The sequence below is a fragment of the Zymoseptoria tritici genome, chromosome 13 (genome assembly GCF_000219625.1).
Source record: "Zymoseptoria tritici IPO323 chromosome 13, whole genome shotgun sequence".
Classification (NCBI taxonomy): domain Eukaryota; kingdom Fungi; phylum Ascomycota; class Dothideomycetes; order Mycosphaerellales; family Mycosphaerellaceae; genus Zymoseptoria; species Zymoseptoria tritici.
In genome coordinates, this window is record NC_018206.1 from 381,650 (window position 1) to 396,378 (window position 14,729).

General features: G+C 55.3%; 5 protein-coding genes across 5 annotated transcripts; 3 read left to right on the forward strand and 2 right to left on the reverse strand.

Annotated features, from left to right (window-relative positions):
- Positions 1-950: 950 nt before the first annotated feature.
- MYCGRDRAFT_97329 (uncharacterized protein) lies at positions 951-4,119 on the forward strand (the record flags this gene model as incomplete). Its single annotated transcript, XM_003847509.1, has 8 exons — positions 951-1,054; positions 1,363-1,677; positions 1,737-1,875; positions 2,157-2,543; positions 2,636-2,861; positions 3,262-3,346; positions 3,719-3,963; positions 4,088-4,119. The coding sequence occupies 8 exons, from the start codon at positions 951-953 to the stop codon at positions 4,117-4,119; spliced, it is 1,533 nt and encodes a 510-aa protein (XP_003847557.1).
- Positions 4,120-4,467: 348 nt separating this feature from the next.
- MYCGRDRAFT_97330 (uncharacterized protein) lies at positions 4,468-5,382 on the reverse strand (the record flags this gene model as incomplete). The annotated part of the gene is made up of 3 exons (XM_003847741.1): positions 4,468-4,769; positions 4,825-5,134; positions 5,188-5,382. 3 exons carry the CDS (start codon positions 5,380-5,382, stop codon positions 4,468-4,470), a joined length of 807 nt encoding a protein of 268 aa, XP_003847789.1.
- Positions 5,383-9,014: 3,632 nt separating this feature from the next.
- On the forward strand, positions 9,015-9,862 carry MYCGRDRAFT_106482 (uncharacterized protein; the record flags this gene model as incomplete). Its single annotated transcript, XM_003847510.1, has 1 exon — positions 9,015-9,862. The coding sequence occupies one exon, from the start codon at positions 9,077-9,079 to the stop codon at positions 9,509-9,511; it is 435 nt and encodes a 144-aa protein (XP_003847558.1).
- A 411-nt stretch (positions 9,863-10,273) lies between these two features.
- Positions 10,274-12,502, forward strand: MYCGRDRAFT_77760 (uncharacterized protein; the record flags this gene model as incomplete). The annotated part of the gene is made up of 1 exon (XM_003847511.1): positions 10,274-12,502. The coding sequence occupies one exon, from the start codon at positions 10,288-10,290 to the stop codon at positions 11,752-11,754; it is 1,467 nt and encodes a 488-aa protein (XP_003847559.1).
- A 1,236-nt stretch (positions 12,503-13,738) lies between these two features.
- Positions 13,739-14,398, reverse strand: MYCGRDRAFT_15571 (uncharacterized protein; the record flags this gene model as incomplete). Its single annotated transcript, XM_003847740.1, has 1 exon — positions 13,739-14,398. A coding segment is annotated over one exon (660 nt), but the record flags the coding sequence as incomplete, so codon positions are not given.
- Positions 14,399-14,729: the final 331 nt, after the last annotated feature.

Genomic DNA, 14,729 nt, shown 5'->3' on the forward strand with positions numbered 1-14,729 from the left:
TGAGGTTGTGGTGAGCGACAACAGAGCGTGTGAAGGCAGCTGATAGTCCTGGACCGAGAGTGAAGTGAGGTGGAGGTTGTAGACAGGTGTCGGAAGAGGTGAAGAGAAATCAGAAGTGCATGTGATGTCGCCGTCGAGTATTGTGACAACCAGAGGAGGGCAGGAGCAATGGCAAAAATTGCGGCCTCAGGCACCCAGGGAGGCTGTATAGCAGTAATATCAGCACATGTCTCTCTGTATACCGTACCACTCTTGACGGTCTGCCTTGGAGATGCTTACCACAGTCCTCTCTACTGCGGCGGGAGGGGCAGGAGGAGGAGGTCCCACACCCAGGCTTGCACGCGTGCGATGGCTCTCTCGAGGAGAAACCAGCCGATGCAGAACAGGAGAAACAAGGCCACGCCCATTCTGCTTCTTGGGTGATGGTGGTGTTGGTGGCGATGTGGTGGTGGGTGGTGGCGGAGTGGGAGATGGGTTGGAGGGAGAGTATTGTAGAGGAGAGAGGAGTGAAACGATTTGACCCAATGGGCCAACAGTGTCCCGAGCGGCTTGGCAATAGCGCGACGCGCCGGCAGCACGCAAGGTGAAGAGAGCACTTACCGTATGACTTACGATGTGACCTACCAAGGGGACGGAGATGCCTCTGCCTGTTTGATGAACAGCATTGCTCTCGAGAGAAGACAACTCGTGTGCCATTGTATCCTGCTCAGGTAAGAGGATCTTTCTCACCATAAGCCCAAGCCGGCGGCAGAGTTGCGACAGCAGTGTCTCCGCTGGAAGATGTGCCATGCCCATGAGCTCGACGGCAGACTTCCTGCGGCCGGCATCAGAAGAGAGAGCATCAGCTCGTCTCATCGTGATTTCTCCGTCTCCATTGGAGATATGACCCACTGGTAGCAGAGAATGACAGCTCTTCTGAAGGTGACATTCTTCTGCGCCTCTATCATGCCATGCTCGAGCAGTGGGAGCATCATGACCATGATTCCGGCCATGGTCCCATGACAGCCAGTAGCAACAGGGAGGCGGACAGCTGCTACGCAGTCCAGGTATCAAGGTAACGATGCCATAAGGACGACCATGGGCGGACGGGAGCCATTGACCATGAGGACGAAAGCATCTCTTTGCCTCCGGCGACGAAACCGAATGCCCGAGAATTCTCGTCCACCGTTGAAGGCGGAGGCGCACGTCTGCGACGGATGGCATTCCACACTGATGGCGAGCTCAGAATCCACTTCATCACGATGGCTCCATGGCTGCTAAAATCATTCTGGTCGCTGCACCGCAGACCAAAACCTCATCCAACATCGACGGCGATTCTCCGTGGCTCAATTCTTCCTACCATGGCAGCTGACCTACGACCAGAGCGCAAGCTACGCCTCCAGCGGAACGACCTCGAAGATGCAACGAGAACAACTCTCCGCAAATCTCGGCCTCGATCCCCACTGCGGAGCACACAGCAGAGAACGACTACCTCGACATACGAATGGCTCTTCACTACGCGCGAGCACCTCCGACTGCCACGAGAGAAGCAGCAGACGACGGCGTCGACTCGATGATCCTTCTGACGGACGCATCGATCCCGAAGGACAAGCAACATCGAGCATCCCGGGGCACTCAAAAAGGCCTTACACACGGAGCGCGTGGTCCTCACCCGGCAGCGGCATGTACACCGGACCTGTTCGCTTCCATCGAGCTCGAATGACAGCTTTGCTCTCACGCGAATGATTGCTCAACAGGCGCAGCAAACAGCCAGAAAGAGAGGGAACGGCAGCGCTAGCAGGCAGGCAGCGATACAAGACGAGCGAGGATGTCAGCCTCTACGCATGTAGCAGGGTGTCGGAAGTCCATCGTCCGTGGCCAAAGCGAACGAGCGTGGTATGCGAGAAAACCGAGGGCAAGCATTGTCGACACAGGCGTTCAAGCAGCTTCGACAAAGCAGAAGCAGCCTTGCTCATTCTTTGCGAGCGTAGCAATCAGTAGACCATCTACTGCCGACGGCACAACTCCAAGTTCTGCGCCAATCTTGCCATTGAAGGCGTCTCAAGAAGTGCCAACGGACCACGACAAGCCTGAAGTACGCAGGACCGGACAGCAGATAGTTGGTTTACGCTGTGCATTGTCCGACAACGGTCAAAAGGACCTGATATCATCTGAAGGAGGCAGACGGAAGCGGTATCCTCCAGGATGGCATTGCAAGAGTTGGAGCTGTAGCACACCAGACCTCTTCGAGCCTGGCCATCACTCAATCGCCAGAAGGCGTTGCAAGAGAATGGAGCTGTAGCATGCCAATCCGTGCCAAGCGTGACCATCACTTGATCGCCAGAACACGTCCCTCGATCCGGAGCAAAGAAACGGCCTTGGAAGTATACCTTGAGAGAAGCCTCCAGATCCCAGATCGTGGCAAGTCGAAACCACCAGCACAGAAGCCCGTGAAGACACCACCTGCCGCAAACTCGAAAGCACGCGGAAGGAAGGGATATCATGCCACGCCTTTGACCCTGCCGGGAGCTCGAACAAGCAACGGAGGCGCATGGAGCCAAAGCGTAAGCCCGTAGCGTTGCAATGCCAGCGTGGGCCGACCACTGCGGCTAGGTCTGCCGCCGCGAGAGGAACGCAGCATGTCACTGTCCAGCAGGAAGTTCTAAGCAGTCCTCTGCGGGTGCAGACCATTCCGATCGCTTCCCGTGAGCAGGCGGACCACGACCGGGTCGGCGACTGGCCACACAGCTCTTCTCAACGTTTTCTGAACGCGAACATCTTGCACAAGATGAGGCGGGAATTCCTTCCAGTACGAGGCGAGCTGATCACCAGCCAGAATGTCCTTGAGGCCGGCGCTGGCTCAGTAGGCACTACCCTCCGCGGTTTGCCCAGTGCTGATACCGGCATCCTGGCCTGGTGTAGATCTCGCAACCTGAGCAGAGCTTTCGATTTCAGCAGAATGCAAGCACAGGGCGTTGTGTGACACCATGGCGGAATACTAATGCGAGATGTTCCGCTGCAAATTCCTTTGCTCCTTATTCTTGAGATCCATCTCTTGCCATGCATGGAGTATAATCCTACTGTTTCCTGTCGATTGCAGTCCCGGCTGGACTTTCGAAGCGCTCTCTGCGCGCTGCCAGATCACTACGCGTATTCGTATTGGAAACCCCGTTAGGCTGGTCTTGATACCGGTGGGCTGACGTGTTGGCCTCTACCATCAGTTATCTTGACTCCACCTTGAAAGCAGTGTGCATCAGCTCCGGCTGAATTGCATTTTCGCAGGCGCGGCTCTTGCGGAGGCGGTCATTGCCGTGTCGGCGTGGGGAGTACCGCGGAGCCCATTCGAGTCTTTCGTGGCAAGAAGCCTGTACGCGGCGAGTGTTCAATCGATTTCTGTCTTCGACTCGTTGTCAAGTCTCGGCCAGGACAACGCAGCATGATCGTGGCGGCTAGTCTGATGCGGCAGGCAGACCTGAGCAGCTACTCCGTGCAAACCGAGAAGGCTACGGCTCAAGACACTGGTGATGTGGTCATACAGACGGCCAGCTTTGCGCCTACGCAAGAACACCAATCTCAGAACCTTGGAATGCTACTTGTCTCTCTGCGTCATGGCAGGTGGTGGTGTTGATCGTGGATGAATCGCTCCAAGGCTTGCCATCTGCTCCGATCCATGCCTCACGCCTGAGCGCCAGCCGCGCCGAAACCTGCCCAACACATTGCTACGCAAGCTTATCCTCAGATCACATCGTCCGTGCGCTCACAATCGTGCGAACTATGGTGTCGAGCCGGTGATCTGTCTCTGCAACGACGAATTGACAGGCGGAGTCGGCGGAGGTGTGAGCTGTGTCTGGGCGGCGTGGCGGAAGAGGACAGCAGCAGCCTGGGACACAGAGCATTGCGTATGTCGTTTGCGTCGGGACGATTGCGATTGGGCGGAGAGTGTATCGGTGTGCTTGTCTGCTGGTTGTGGCAGCACGGAAGCAGGTGTGTGGTAGAGAGCTGTCAGATTTGTGCACGGACCTCGGCCGCTGATGACCCGAGTGAACATCGAGGACTTCGAGGGATCGCAAAGACATGTTTCTTTCTACACTGCACACATGTCTCGCAGCATCGCGGGACGGCTTCGTGAGACGGCAATGAGGCGACAGGATAATGCACCTACCTGCAGAGCCGCGCCCACGACGCGGCTGCCCCTTGTCTGCACAGCAATTTTGATGAGACCTGGCAGCAACAACGACATGAGACTATGCAGGAGCCACTGCACAAGGAGCTTCCTTTACTGGCAGTATCAAGCTGTGCCTGACTGGTCGATCATGACGCCTTTGCAGATGACATCGCTTGAAATCCGGTACAGTCACTTGAGTATTACAACTGTCTCGCCAAAAGACCGCCTGCCTCGATTGAAGTCAAACATTTTGGGTATTTTCCATCCCTTCTCATCCCCATTTTCCCATTTTCCTTTTCCCTTTCACATCCCGCATTTCATCCTCACGCATTTTTCTGCTTCTTCCTGAAGAAACGGCTCGTGTCGCCCATCGGGAACGAAAAGTACAAAGCCTCCGAGCACATCAGATTGGCCACCGTATAATACCCCAGCATCCCACTTATAAACGCGAACGCCCCAGCAGCCTTGAACAGCGCCGTCGCAAGCGCAGCATTACCGTCCGCCGTCACGAAGTATCCGGCCGACAGGATTGTGAACGCGAGTTGTACGGTGAGGAAGATACCGATGAAGACCAGGTTGAGAGGAAGCGAGCCGATCAGGAAGAAGAAGTTCCAGACAGACCACACTGTGTTCAAGGTCAGCATATATCGATCGTGTCAAGAAGATGGAGATGCACTCACTCAGCAGGAAGAATCCAAGAGCATTGTTGTACTCTGGAGTATCCGATCCGCCGTACGACTCCGCGACGCCGAAGAAAGGCGTGAGAATGACACCGAACCCAAGGTAGAACAAACCGAAAGCAGAGAGAACGGTGTACGAGTATGTGTTGCCGAGGACCAGCTCCCAATTGGCTGAAATGGTCATGCCGATTCCAGCGACGCCGAAGAAGTTGCCACAGATGGCGTTTGTGACGTGCACACCGCGCCAGCCCATGAGAGCCATGCCGACTGTTGAGAGCGTGGTCGAGAAGGCGCCAATGGCGAGGGCGGTCTGAGTCAATGTCAGCTCGATGGCCAAGTTGAGAAGGACAGGACTCTACACACCGGACTGCCAAGCTGAGACTTGATCGTTATCGGCACTGGGACGTAGTACGGCTGCGGTCCAGATGGGCCTCTTTGGGATGAAGCACTCGATACATCGGTTGCGATCTTTCCTTGGGCGAGCTTCTCGTAGAAATTCTCATTTGTCTCGATGTTCTTGAGGTTCTCAAGCTGCTCGATACGATTGGCGTGAGACATCTTGAATGATGGCGGATGCAAGGACCCAATGCAGGTAGATTGGTGGATCAATGGGTAGTGCAAAGCGGTCGTCTCCCGGCACAAAATGCTTGACAGAATGAAAGCAAAGAAGACGAGCATACCCGGTTGTTGGGTCCGACCTACTTATCAACTATACGAGAACCCAGATGGCGTCAACATGGGCACGCAGCATGTGCGAAGCATGTGCTCGAGAATCGCTGCCCAGTCCCGGCTCGCACAGAGCGGCATGCAAACGACAGCAAAGCCAAAGTTGTAGGCCATCCGCGCTTGAAGCACGCAATGGCGTGGGACCCTAGATTCTCCGGATTTCTTACTCAACACTTGGGGTAGATCTCCCCGAGGTCTGCGATCCAATTCCATCGACAAGTCGGGATTGGGAAGTGGACCGGAATCGCCCATGGTCCAATGTCGACTGCCTTCAATTAATGCCTACTGCGAGCTCTGTGGTGTGGTCGATTCACAATCGGCGCAAGAGCTCGCAGAATCGGTCGAGCAGGCTCTCCAGCTCAGGACCAAGCCATCGTCTCCTCCATCCTGACCACCCAGTCCGGAATCTTGTAGGAGTTCGCTGCGAACTGCTCGTTGGCTTGTTCATTCCTGGCGAAGGTGAAGATGCTGCACGATGTAGGAAGTTCCATCGTCGTGCAGATTCTGTGATCGGGCGATTTGCCAGAAGTATGGGTCATCTGGCACGACTTTCGACTCCTCTTCTACCCCTGCACTTTCGTCCACGACCGCGATCGATTGCTCCAACTGTCCAAACCCTACTTCTTCAGACTTGCATTTTGCCTTCAAGATCTTCTTCTGGAACAGCGTACCGGGCGGAGCATGTGGGCTCGTATCGTTCGCGGCGCGCAACGGCATGTGTTCGAAAACAGCTCGGCCATCCGGCCGTTCCTCCCGACTATTGGTGGCATCGCGTGTGGTCGATATTCCGATAATGCAGCGGGAAAGAATAAACGTGGGAGGGTCCCGCCGATGTCCGAGACTGAGATCAATGAAGCGGTTACGTTGAGGACTCAAGGGGTTCCCGTAGCAAAAATCAGTTCGATTCTCGGACGAGACAAAAGTACGATCAGATTTCGCCTGCTGCAAAAAGCCACTGTTGCTCCAGAACAGAGTGGTCTGCGAAAGGGGCGTCCTTTCCATCCGAGCGAGGGAGCCGAGATGACTGCTTTGAGGGCCGAGGGCTTCAGTTATGCAAAAATTGCTGTGAAACTGCACCGCTCCATCGAGTTGGTTCACAAACATCTTCGGCCCAATGCCAGCAACATGTCGCTTCCGAACAAGGACGACTCCGGCCGTGGTCTTTTGCGGATCGAGACAGAAGATGTGCTTGCCATGAGAGCCCAAGGCCATTCGGTTGCTGAAACCGCCCGGCGGCTTGGGTGCAGTAGAAAGACGGTCGAAGCACGTTTGCACGCTTTCGATGAAGGAATCGAGCATGTCAAGAGGCGCACATGGGACACTGATGAGTTGCTGCTTATGTGTTTGCTTCGGGCTTGCAAGCTGTCTATGAAGGAAATAGCACAAACTCTGGGCCGGAAGTACGACTCTGTGGTTACGGCGTGGTGGAGCTCAATCCCCAGGGGCATTCCTCGTTGCCCACCAAAGCTCTCGGAACGTGACATTGCGTCCATCATTGGCCTTGAAAAGAGCAATGCCCCGATCAACGAGCTGCTGGAACAGATCTCTCAGGGCTCGCGCCCAGCCCTAGAGCTCTGGCTGCACGAGACTCGAGAAGTCCTGCGCAGACTCCGAGCACGGCGAGGGCGACCGTGGGCTGAGGAGGAGACTGCGTCACTACAGGCCCTGTATGATGAGGGTAGGACCTGGCAAGAAGTTGCAGATCATTTGGGTCGCAGTCTCAAAAGCGTGATGAACAGGGTCCGCAAACTTCGCCGAACACAGCCGCTGAAGTAGCTCTCCAGTCTGAATCCGAAAGTACGACTCGAAGCAGGGCCTCTCGGGAGACCAGTCTACAGGCAACGAATTGGCCAAAGGGGCGCAATGGGAGCTTCGTAACGTTGCGGAAAAGCAGATCGCGGCGAGACTGGATGCTATGTGCCGACATATTGGCAGTGGCTTTCCGTATGCATGGTCCAGCTTCGGGACGTCCTTCGAAGATCACGAAGACTGACAAGATGGATTCGCTATTGCGAAATATACGGAAAGGTCAGTGGTGGGTCGAGAACAAGCAGTCTACCAGGTCGTTCTTCAAGACCTTCTATTAGCCGCGCATCGCTTCGACACTGCTGCTCTTCTAGCGCGCTGTGGACAGTGCCTTGGAAGGGAGGAGGTAGGGCCTGTGCGTGGAAAGAATGTGGGCAGGAGCGGGAGAGCTCTTGCTGGCTCGGTCGGTGATATGGCCGAGATAATGTATGCCTGGACACGGGCAAGCAATGTGCTGTTCTTGCAAATCACACACCTGCACCGGTCGATGAGAGCCGAATGAAGCAAATCGACGGACCCGTGGTCACAGTCGGTGACCGCTATCTGAGCGGCAGCGCGGCAGAGTTGAATACTGGTGACGTTAATGCGATCACGCCGCCACTACAAGATGAGAACACCAAGCGCTCGTCAAGGCCACGACGGTGTAAAATGGTTGAAGGGAGCAGAAGGATGATGTCCTCATGGTCTGAGTGACCAAACCCCTGGCCACAAGTGGGGCCGATCTGCCACGACTTTCGACCCCCCTTTCATCCCTGCAATCGGGTCAACAACAATGCATTTCCGTGCACGGCGTCTTTCTTCGAGCTGATATTCCATCTATTCACAGCTTGCACAGCGCGCCGAGCGAACGATGTGGGCTCGCGTCGTTCGTGGTCTGCGATGCCATTTATCCAGTGATACCCTCAACACACGAAAATTCCTCCAGGCTCCTCGTGCTTTCACGAATTGTCGGAAAGCCAGCAATGAACTTACAAATTTGGCTGTACCATGGCATCCACCGCTATCACAAAGCGAGAAAGAAGCGATATTGTCCTTGAGGGCGGAAGGTCTCACGATCAAAGCAATCGCCGCGAAGCTCGGGCGTGGTGAGAAGGCAATCGGAAGACATTTACGGGCAATCACCAGTCATAAGCCAGCAGATATCAGCCACAGGCGAGGTCGACCGATCCCTCAGCATGAGCGAGACGAGATCCATGCTCTACGGGCGAAAGGTCTCAAACACAGAGAGATCGCCGCCAAGGTCGGCCGTCACGAAGAAACTGTCCGCGGACTTCTGAAGGCAAAGACCAATAGTGAACCAGTGAATAACAATCCTCGGAAGGGCCATCCGGTATCTGAAGACGAGAGAGCTAAGATGTTTCTCTTACGGGCAAATGGTCTCAGCTTCAGGTCGATTGCCAAGCAGATCGGACGCGACCGTGGAGTCATTGCCGACCACTTGCTGTCAAAGAATGGTCATTCGCCAGAGCGGGTCGGTCGAAGAACAGGCGGTCACAGCTGTCGAGTGTCTCAGGAAGAGAGACATGAAATGCTTGCTCTTCGACAAAACGGCCTGTCACACCTGGAAATTGCTATAAGACTTCGGCGCCGCCGTGATACCGTTACTGAGCAGCTGGCTGATATCGACCGTCATGACGAGGATGCTCTGAGATCGGCGAGTAAACCTTGGGGTATCCCCGAACTCCAGCAATTGCTATTACTTCGAGCCTGCGACCTTACCATGAGGGAGATCAGCCAAGACACAGGCAGAAGCGTCTCTTCGATACGCACTGCGTGGTTTCGATCAGGTTGCCAAGCATGTCCACCCTGCCCAATAGCATTCTCAAAGGAGGAAACCTCATCAATTAGGAGCCTGATCAGACTCGGCGCCACCCTCGACAAGATGCTGGAACATGTCTCGGAAAGCTCGCGCCCTGCCTTGGAGCCCTGGCTGCGTGACGTGGAGATACGGCTGGTGCGAAGCAGGGTGCCTCAGCCGCCCATGAGTGAGGATGATATGAAGTTGATCGAGCGGCTGCGGCTGGATCTCGTCCGCTGGACTGATATTGCTGATCGCTTTGGTCGAACAGTCGACGCGACGAGAAATCAGTTCAAATTGTGGCAAAAGAAGAACAAGAATCGTGATCTTCTTCTCCGCCGACCTCCCAATTGCTGAAGCTAGATCTGTGCTGGCAAGTATTCCGTGTTGGCTTGAGCAGAAGCCCGACAAAACCAGCGTCCACAAGGAACCACCCAACAGACACCTCTGGGTTTCCAAATGCCACCATGGTACCACGGCCAGCAGGGAGACTGCGGATCTTACTGAAGTGGGAGAGAAGTATGTGTCGTATCGTGATTCGGCAAGCAAACGCGGCTCCCTTCGTTTCTGGCGATGTTGGCTTGCATGTCTGGACATTGGCATACAACCAGCTGCAGATTTAGGCCCGTCGACCTCACTTTATATCCGATCGCACGCGATTGGGACAGTATCGAGTGCTCTTAGCGGAGGGAGGGCGTCGTCATCGGGCAACACCGGCTGTCGCTGCATAAATCGGGCATTCTTTAACGAGAGAATCGTACGCCACCTTGAACAACAGAACCTGAGGAGACCAGAGTGTACCAGGCGGGATACGGGAACGGGCGCAAATAGGGCTGGTCGAGACAACAAGAGTATGGCCAGCGGCCGAGGAGAATACTCACCGATGTGTGAGACAGACCAACCCGCATGCATCCGTGGCCAGTAGGTACTACGGGACCTTACCTAGGTAGTATAGATGGCACTCAAATTGTAGAACATTGATGCGATTTGATTGAAGATCTGACGCTACGCCTAAACTTTGATTCACGCTTAAAGTGCCTTCCTCTTGACCTCACCTCTGAAGCACCACCTGCATCCCGTCTCCCGACGACACCTCAAACTACACCATGCCATAACGGCACGCCCACGGCGTAATGCCTTCGTTGGATCCTTCTTTCACGACTCAATCCTCTCGCGCCAGCTCCATACATTCCCATCGGCGCAGCAGCCATTATCGCGGCTCCGATCAGCACCTCCGTCCCGAAGATGCCATATCCCCTCCTCGAGGCAGCATCCGTGAAGCGAGCTCTTTGGAACGACGGGATACAGTGACAGCCTTGAACGCGAAAGCGGGATATTCCTCATCGCGACCGCGCAGCACTCGAGACAAGAGAAGAGGTCGGAGCAGCAGTCGGCGACGCAATAATGGGATTGCCGTACCGAAGGAGAATGGGCAGTGGAAGAAGCTCTTGTGGGTGAAGCAGAGCTATCCGGACAATTACACCGATGAGGAGACATTCCTTGATCATCTTCAGCGTAATCCACGTTTGCGACCGTATGAGTTCTGGCCTTTGGTTGCAGACAGTACCATCATCTTGCAGCATCTATGCAGCGTGGTCATCTTCGTCTGCTGCTTTACGGCATTCAAACAGGACCGCGTATCTCCGCAGACGGTGGTAGGATGGGCGACGATATGCACAGTAGCCGGCTGGATATTCCGGGATTACTGGCAGAGTCGTGAAGACGCCGCTGATGCTGTCCCTCCACCCGACGCCGAAGACGACACTTCCTCCAGCACCAGCGCTGGCGCCGAAGCAGAGTCCGATGTCCCAACTGCAATGCCAACGACGGTGTTCTCTGCTTCCAGCACCCCACACCACTCCCGTAACCCCAGCGCTGCCACATCAGTGAATGGTGCTACATCCAACGCCATCCCAGGAGTCACGACTTCCACGAATCCGCTGCTCTCCCACGAGGTCATTCCGACCACTCCCGCCTATATCCCACCCTACGGAGCTCGTCCTTCTGCATTCTCTCCTCGAATGCAAGAGCGCCTCACAACCGCCAAGTCTGCCGTCCTCATCTACTGCTCCCTCCTCGGCCTGTCTCCCGTGCTCGCTTCCCTTACGGAGTCGACATCCTCCGACAGCATATGGGCGCTCTCAACTTGGTTGATGTGTATCAACGTGTTCACCTTCGACTACGGCGCGGGACCCGAAGTCAAGTTCCCAGCTTCACTCAGCACGAATGCGGCGTTGATGGCGAGTACGGTGCTGGCTTCGCGATTTACGAGTACATCACACGTCTTCAGCTTGACGCTGTTCAGCATGGAGGTATTCGGACTGTTTCCTGTGTTTCGAAGGCATTTGCGGCATCACTCTTGGGTGGGACATATGTGTCTTACTACCGTGCTGGTGATACTGGCGAGTGGCGGGTTGAGCATGACGATTTCTGGTGGAGGTTGGGCCATGGGTGTTGTTGGGGTGGTATTGGGTGGTATGGTGTGCTCGCTAAGTATGGGCATGACAAGCTGGTGGTTGATTGGATTGCAAAGATACAAGAACGAGATTCGAGGACCGTGGGATCCTGCTCGGCCGATCATCAGGAGACATTGGGATTGAATGTGGCCATGTTCGAAACGGTGTCCATTTGCTACGCTATCTGGGTATCTCGGTGAAGATGTAGCTCGATTCTGAGCTCTTGATCTAGAGACGACACTCGGGAGAGACTCGTTCTCACCAATCCTGCATGCTTTTGCTCAACTTTCCGCCCTCAGAATCTGATTCAGACCTCAGTTCCTGGACGCACTCGCCGCCTTGTTACGCTGCGCGGCGCTGGCAATCCCACGGGAGAGACCCTCAGCCTTCACCTTCGCCTCACGGACTTCGAAGAACCACTCCATCACCTTCTCCATCACCATCGGGAACACCGTCTCCACCATGCCGTCCGCTTTGCCGCTGCTGAAGTGAGGGCAGCAGACCGGAAAGCCCTGCACTGCCGCAATATCTCCATCCTCCGCCTCAGCTTCGCCATCCTCCGCCTTTTCAGTCTCCTCCGCGATCGGCGGCTTGTTCAGATCCGGCCTCTCCATTCCCGGCCCGCACACGAGGTCACCCACCGGCTCCCGGCTGTCGACCCATGCGCGAGCATGAGTTGCCATGTAGATGGGCATGCCATCACAGGTGAGGGTCTTGCGCGCATCGAAGATGGGAGGTTGCACGAGAGCGATGGCTTCGTTGCTCTTGCCGAGAATGTTGGTGTTGAAGTCATCGTCGATGTTCTCGAGCAGAGTCGGGATATTCTCGCCGACGCCGACGATATAGGTGCGGTCGGTGGGTTTGATGAATTGAGGGAGGATGTGGTTGATGCAGGTGTTGATGTGTTCGGAGGAAGTGGTGTGGCCTGTGGGTGTGTCAGAATGTGTGGATTTGCTTGGGACGGGAAAAGAGGAGGTCCAACCTGGGACGCTGTTTGAAGCTGGGTCGAGTGGAATATCGAGACCATCGTCGCTGAGAGCTGGGCGATGGTTCCAGGCGACGAGGGTCATGGCCTTGTTGAGGCTTGGAGAATAGCACAATTCCGCAGGATTGAGAATCATCAAGCCTGGAGTCGGGTCGCCCTACATTGCGTTAGAAAAAGCAATCCACACCAGACTCGATCGGAGCTCTTACCTTCACCTCTTCGACCTGGATCTGAAACCCGGCATAGTCGGCATGCTCGGTCTCGCCGAAACTCTTCAGAGTCGTTCCCCATCCCGCCGCCTCCTCCGCCAAACCGATCGCCGTGCCCTTGCTCAAGAATCCCTCGTCCCGCAGCATCCGCCAAGCCCAGATACCCATCTCCTGCGTCTCCTCCCCGACATACACAATCACATCACGTCTGTTCACGATTTCGCTTACCTCAGTCATAAGAATCGGCACGTGCGCCGACTTTGGCTTGTCCTTCAGGACCTCATTCTCAGGCGTGAGGTAGTACTCGTGGATGTTGTACTTGGTGCGCAAGACTTGGAGAACGTGTTCGCGCACGGCTTGCTGGACGGCTTCCTTGCGCATCTGGTTGGTGCGCTCGTCGTTGGTGTGGTGGAAGTCGAATGGCTTGCCGGTTTCGATGTTGCGCAGTGTGCCATTGGCGGTGAAGTGGAAACCCAGAGCCGCGAGGTCTGCTGAGAAGTCCGACTTCGTCGATGCGCTGAGGGTGTTGGCTTTGAACATTTTGATGAGGTTTGAGAAGGAGGGCATCTAGTGAGGATGATTGAGAGAGATGGAGAGAGTGATGTTGTTGTGGTGAACAAAGCGCGGCGTTTGCGATGTTTGACGCTGAAGTCGTTTGGAGAGGCGCTAGCGAGGATCCCTGCTGAAAGTGCGGATGTCTGCATGTGACACTCGAAGAGCGCCGAGTGCGTTGAGTGAATTGTATGCATGGTACGCACACAATAGGTCTCCAAGTGGATCGACTTTTGGCCCAGTAGCTTGAACAGAGACTTCACACATGCAAGCAGTCTAGTACGACGGCAATTCGGCAAAGTCAGCTTGGACAGGTCTCCTCAGCCTGCGAAGCAGTTTGGGAAGGAGCGAAGTGCGTTCAAATTCCCTCCTCCTACTATCTCGGCCGATCACCCGCCAGCGTAATCCGATGCATCCTCCTCGCATACCCATGATAATCATTCAGCGGATAATGCAGCGTACACCGATTGTCCCAGAATGCAATCATACCCGGCCGCCACCTCACCCGACACGTGAACTCCATCCTCACTTGCATCTTCCACAAGAACTCCAACAGTCCTCTACTCTCCTCTTCCGTCCAACCCTCAAATCTCGTCGTGTGCGCTACGTTGACGTACAGCGCTTTGCGCCCTGTTTCAGGATGCGTACGCACGACGGGATGCACTTCTTCCAAGTCTCCACTTCCTTTGCCAGAGTCTTTAACTCGGTCCTCTCGAGTCTTCGTCGTATCTGCCTTGGCGCTTGACTGAATACATTTGAGGCCATCCAGAATGCCCTTCAGTGCTGGCGAGAGCGACTCATACGCGGCGTACTGATTCGCGAACATCGTGTCGCCGCCGCCGAAGGGTGGGATCTCCAGTGCTTGCAGCAGAGTCCCCATTGGTGGGTCCGATAAGTACGTTGTGTCGGAATGCCAGACGCCGCCAAAGTTTGAACCTGTGTCAGTGGCTTTTTTGGAGACTTCGATGACTTCGGGATGGTTGGGGATGCCGGTTACGAAGGGGTATTCGATCGGTTGGCCGAATTGAGAGGCGAATGAAACGAATTGAGGGGGTGTGAGGGGTTCTCTTTGATTGAAGAGGAGGATGTTGTGATTCAGGAGGGCGGAGCGGAGGGAGGATATGAGAGAGGATGAAAGGGGTTTGTCCAAGGGGAGGGATGAGATTGAAGCGCCGATGGACGGCGATAGTGGTGTCAAAGCGTACTCTGGCGAGATCATCACCGGTGGAACGTGTGCCGGGCTTTTTGTATTTGAAGATGGCGTGGCGAAGTTGCGGTGTGGTTGTGTTCTCGAATGTCTGGCTATGGTCGCAGCAGGTCGAGCGGACATGTATCTCGAAGCTGCAGCATCGCTGCGAAGCGGTGTCAGACAT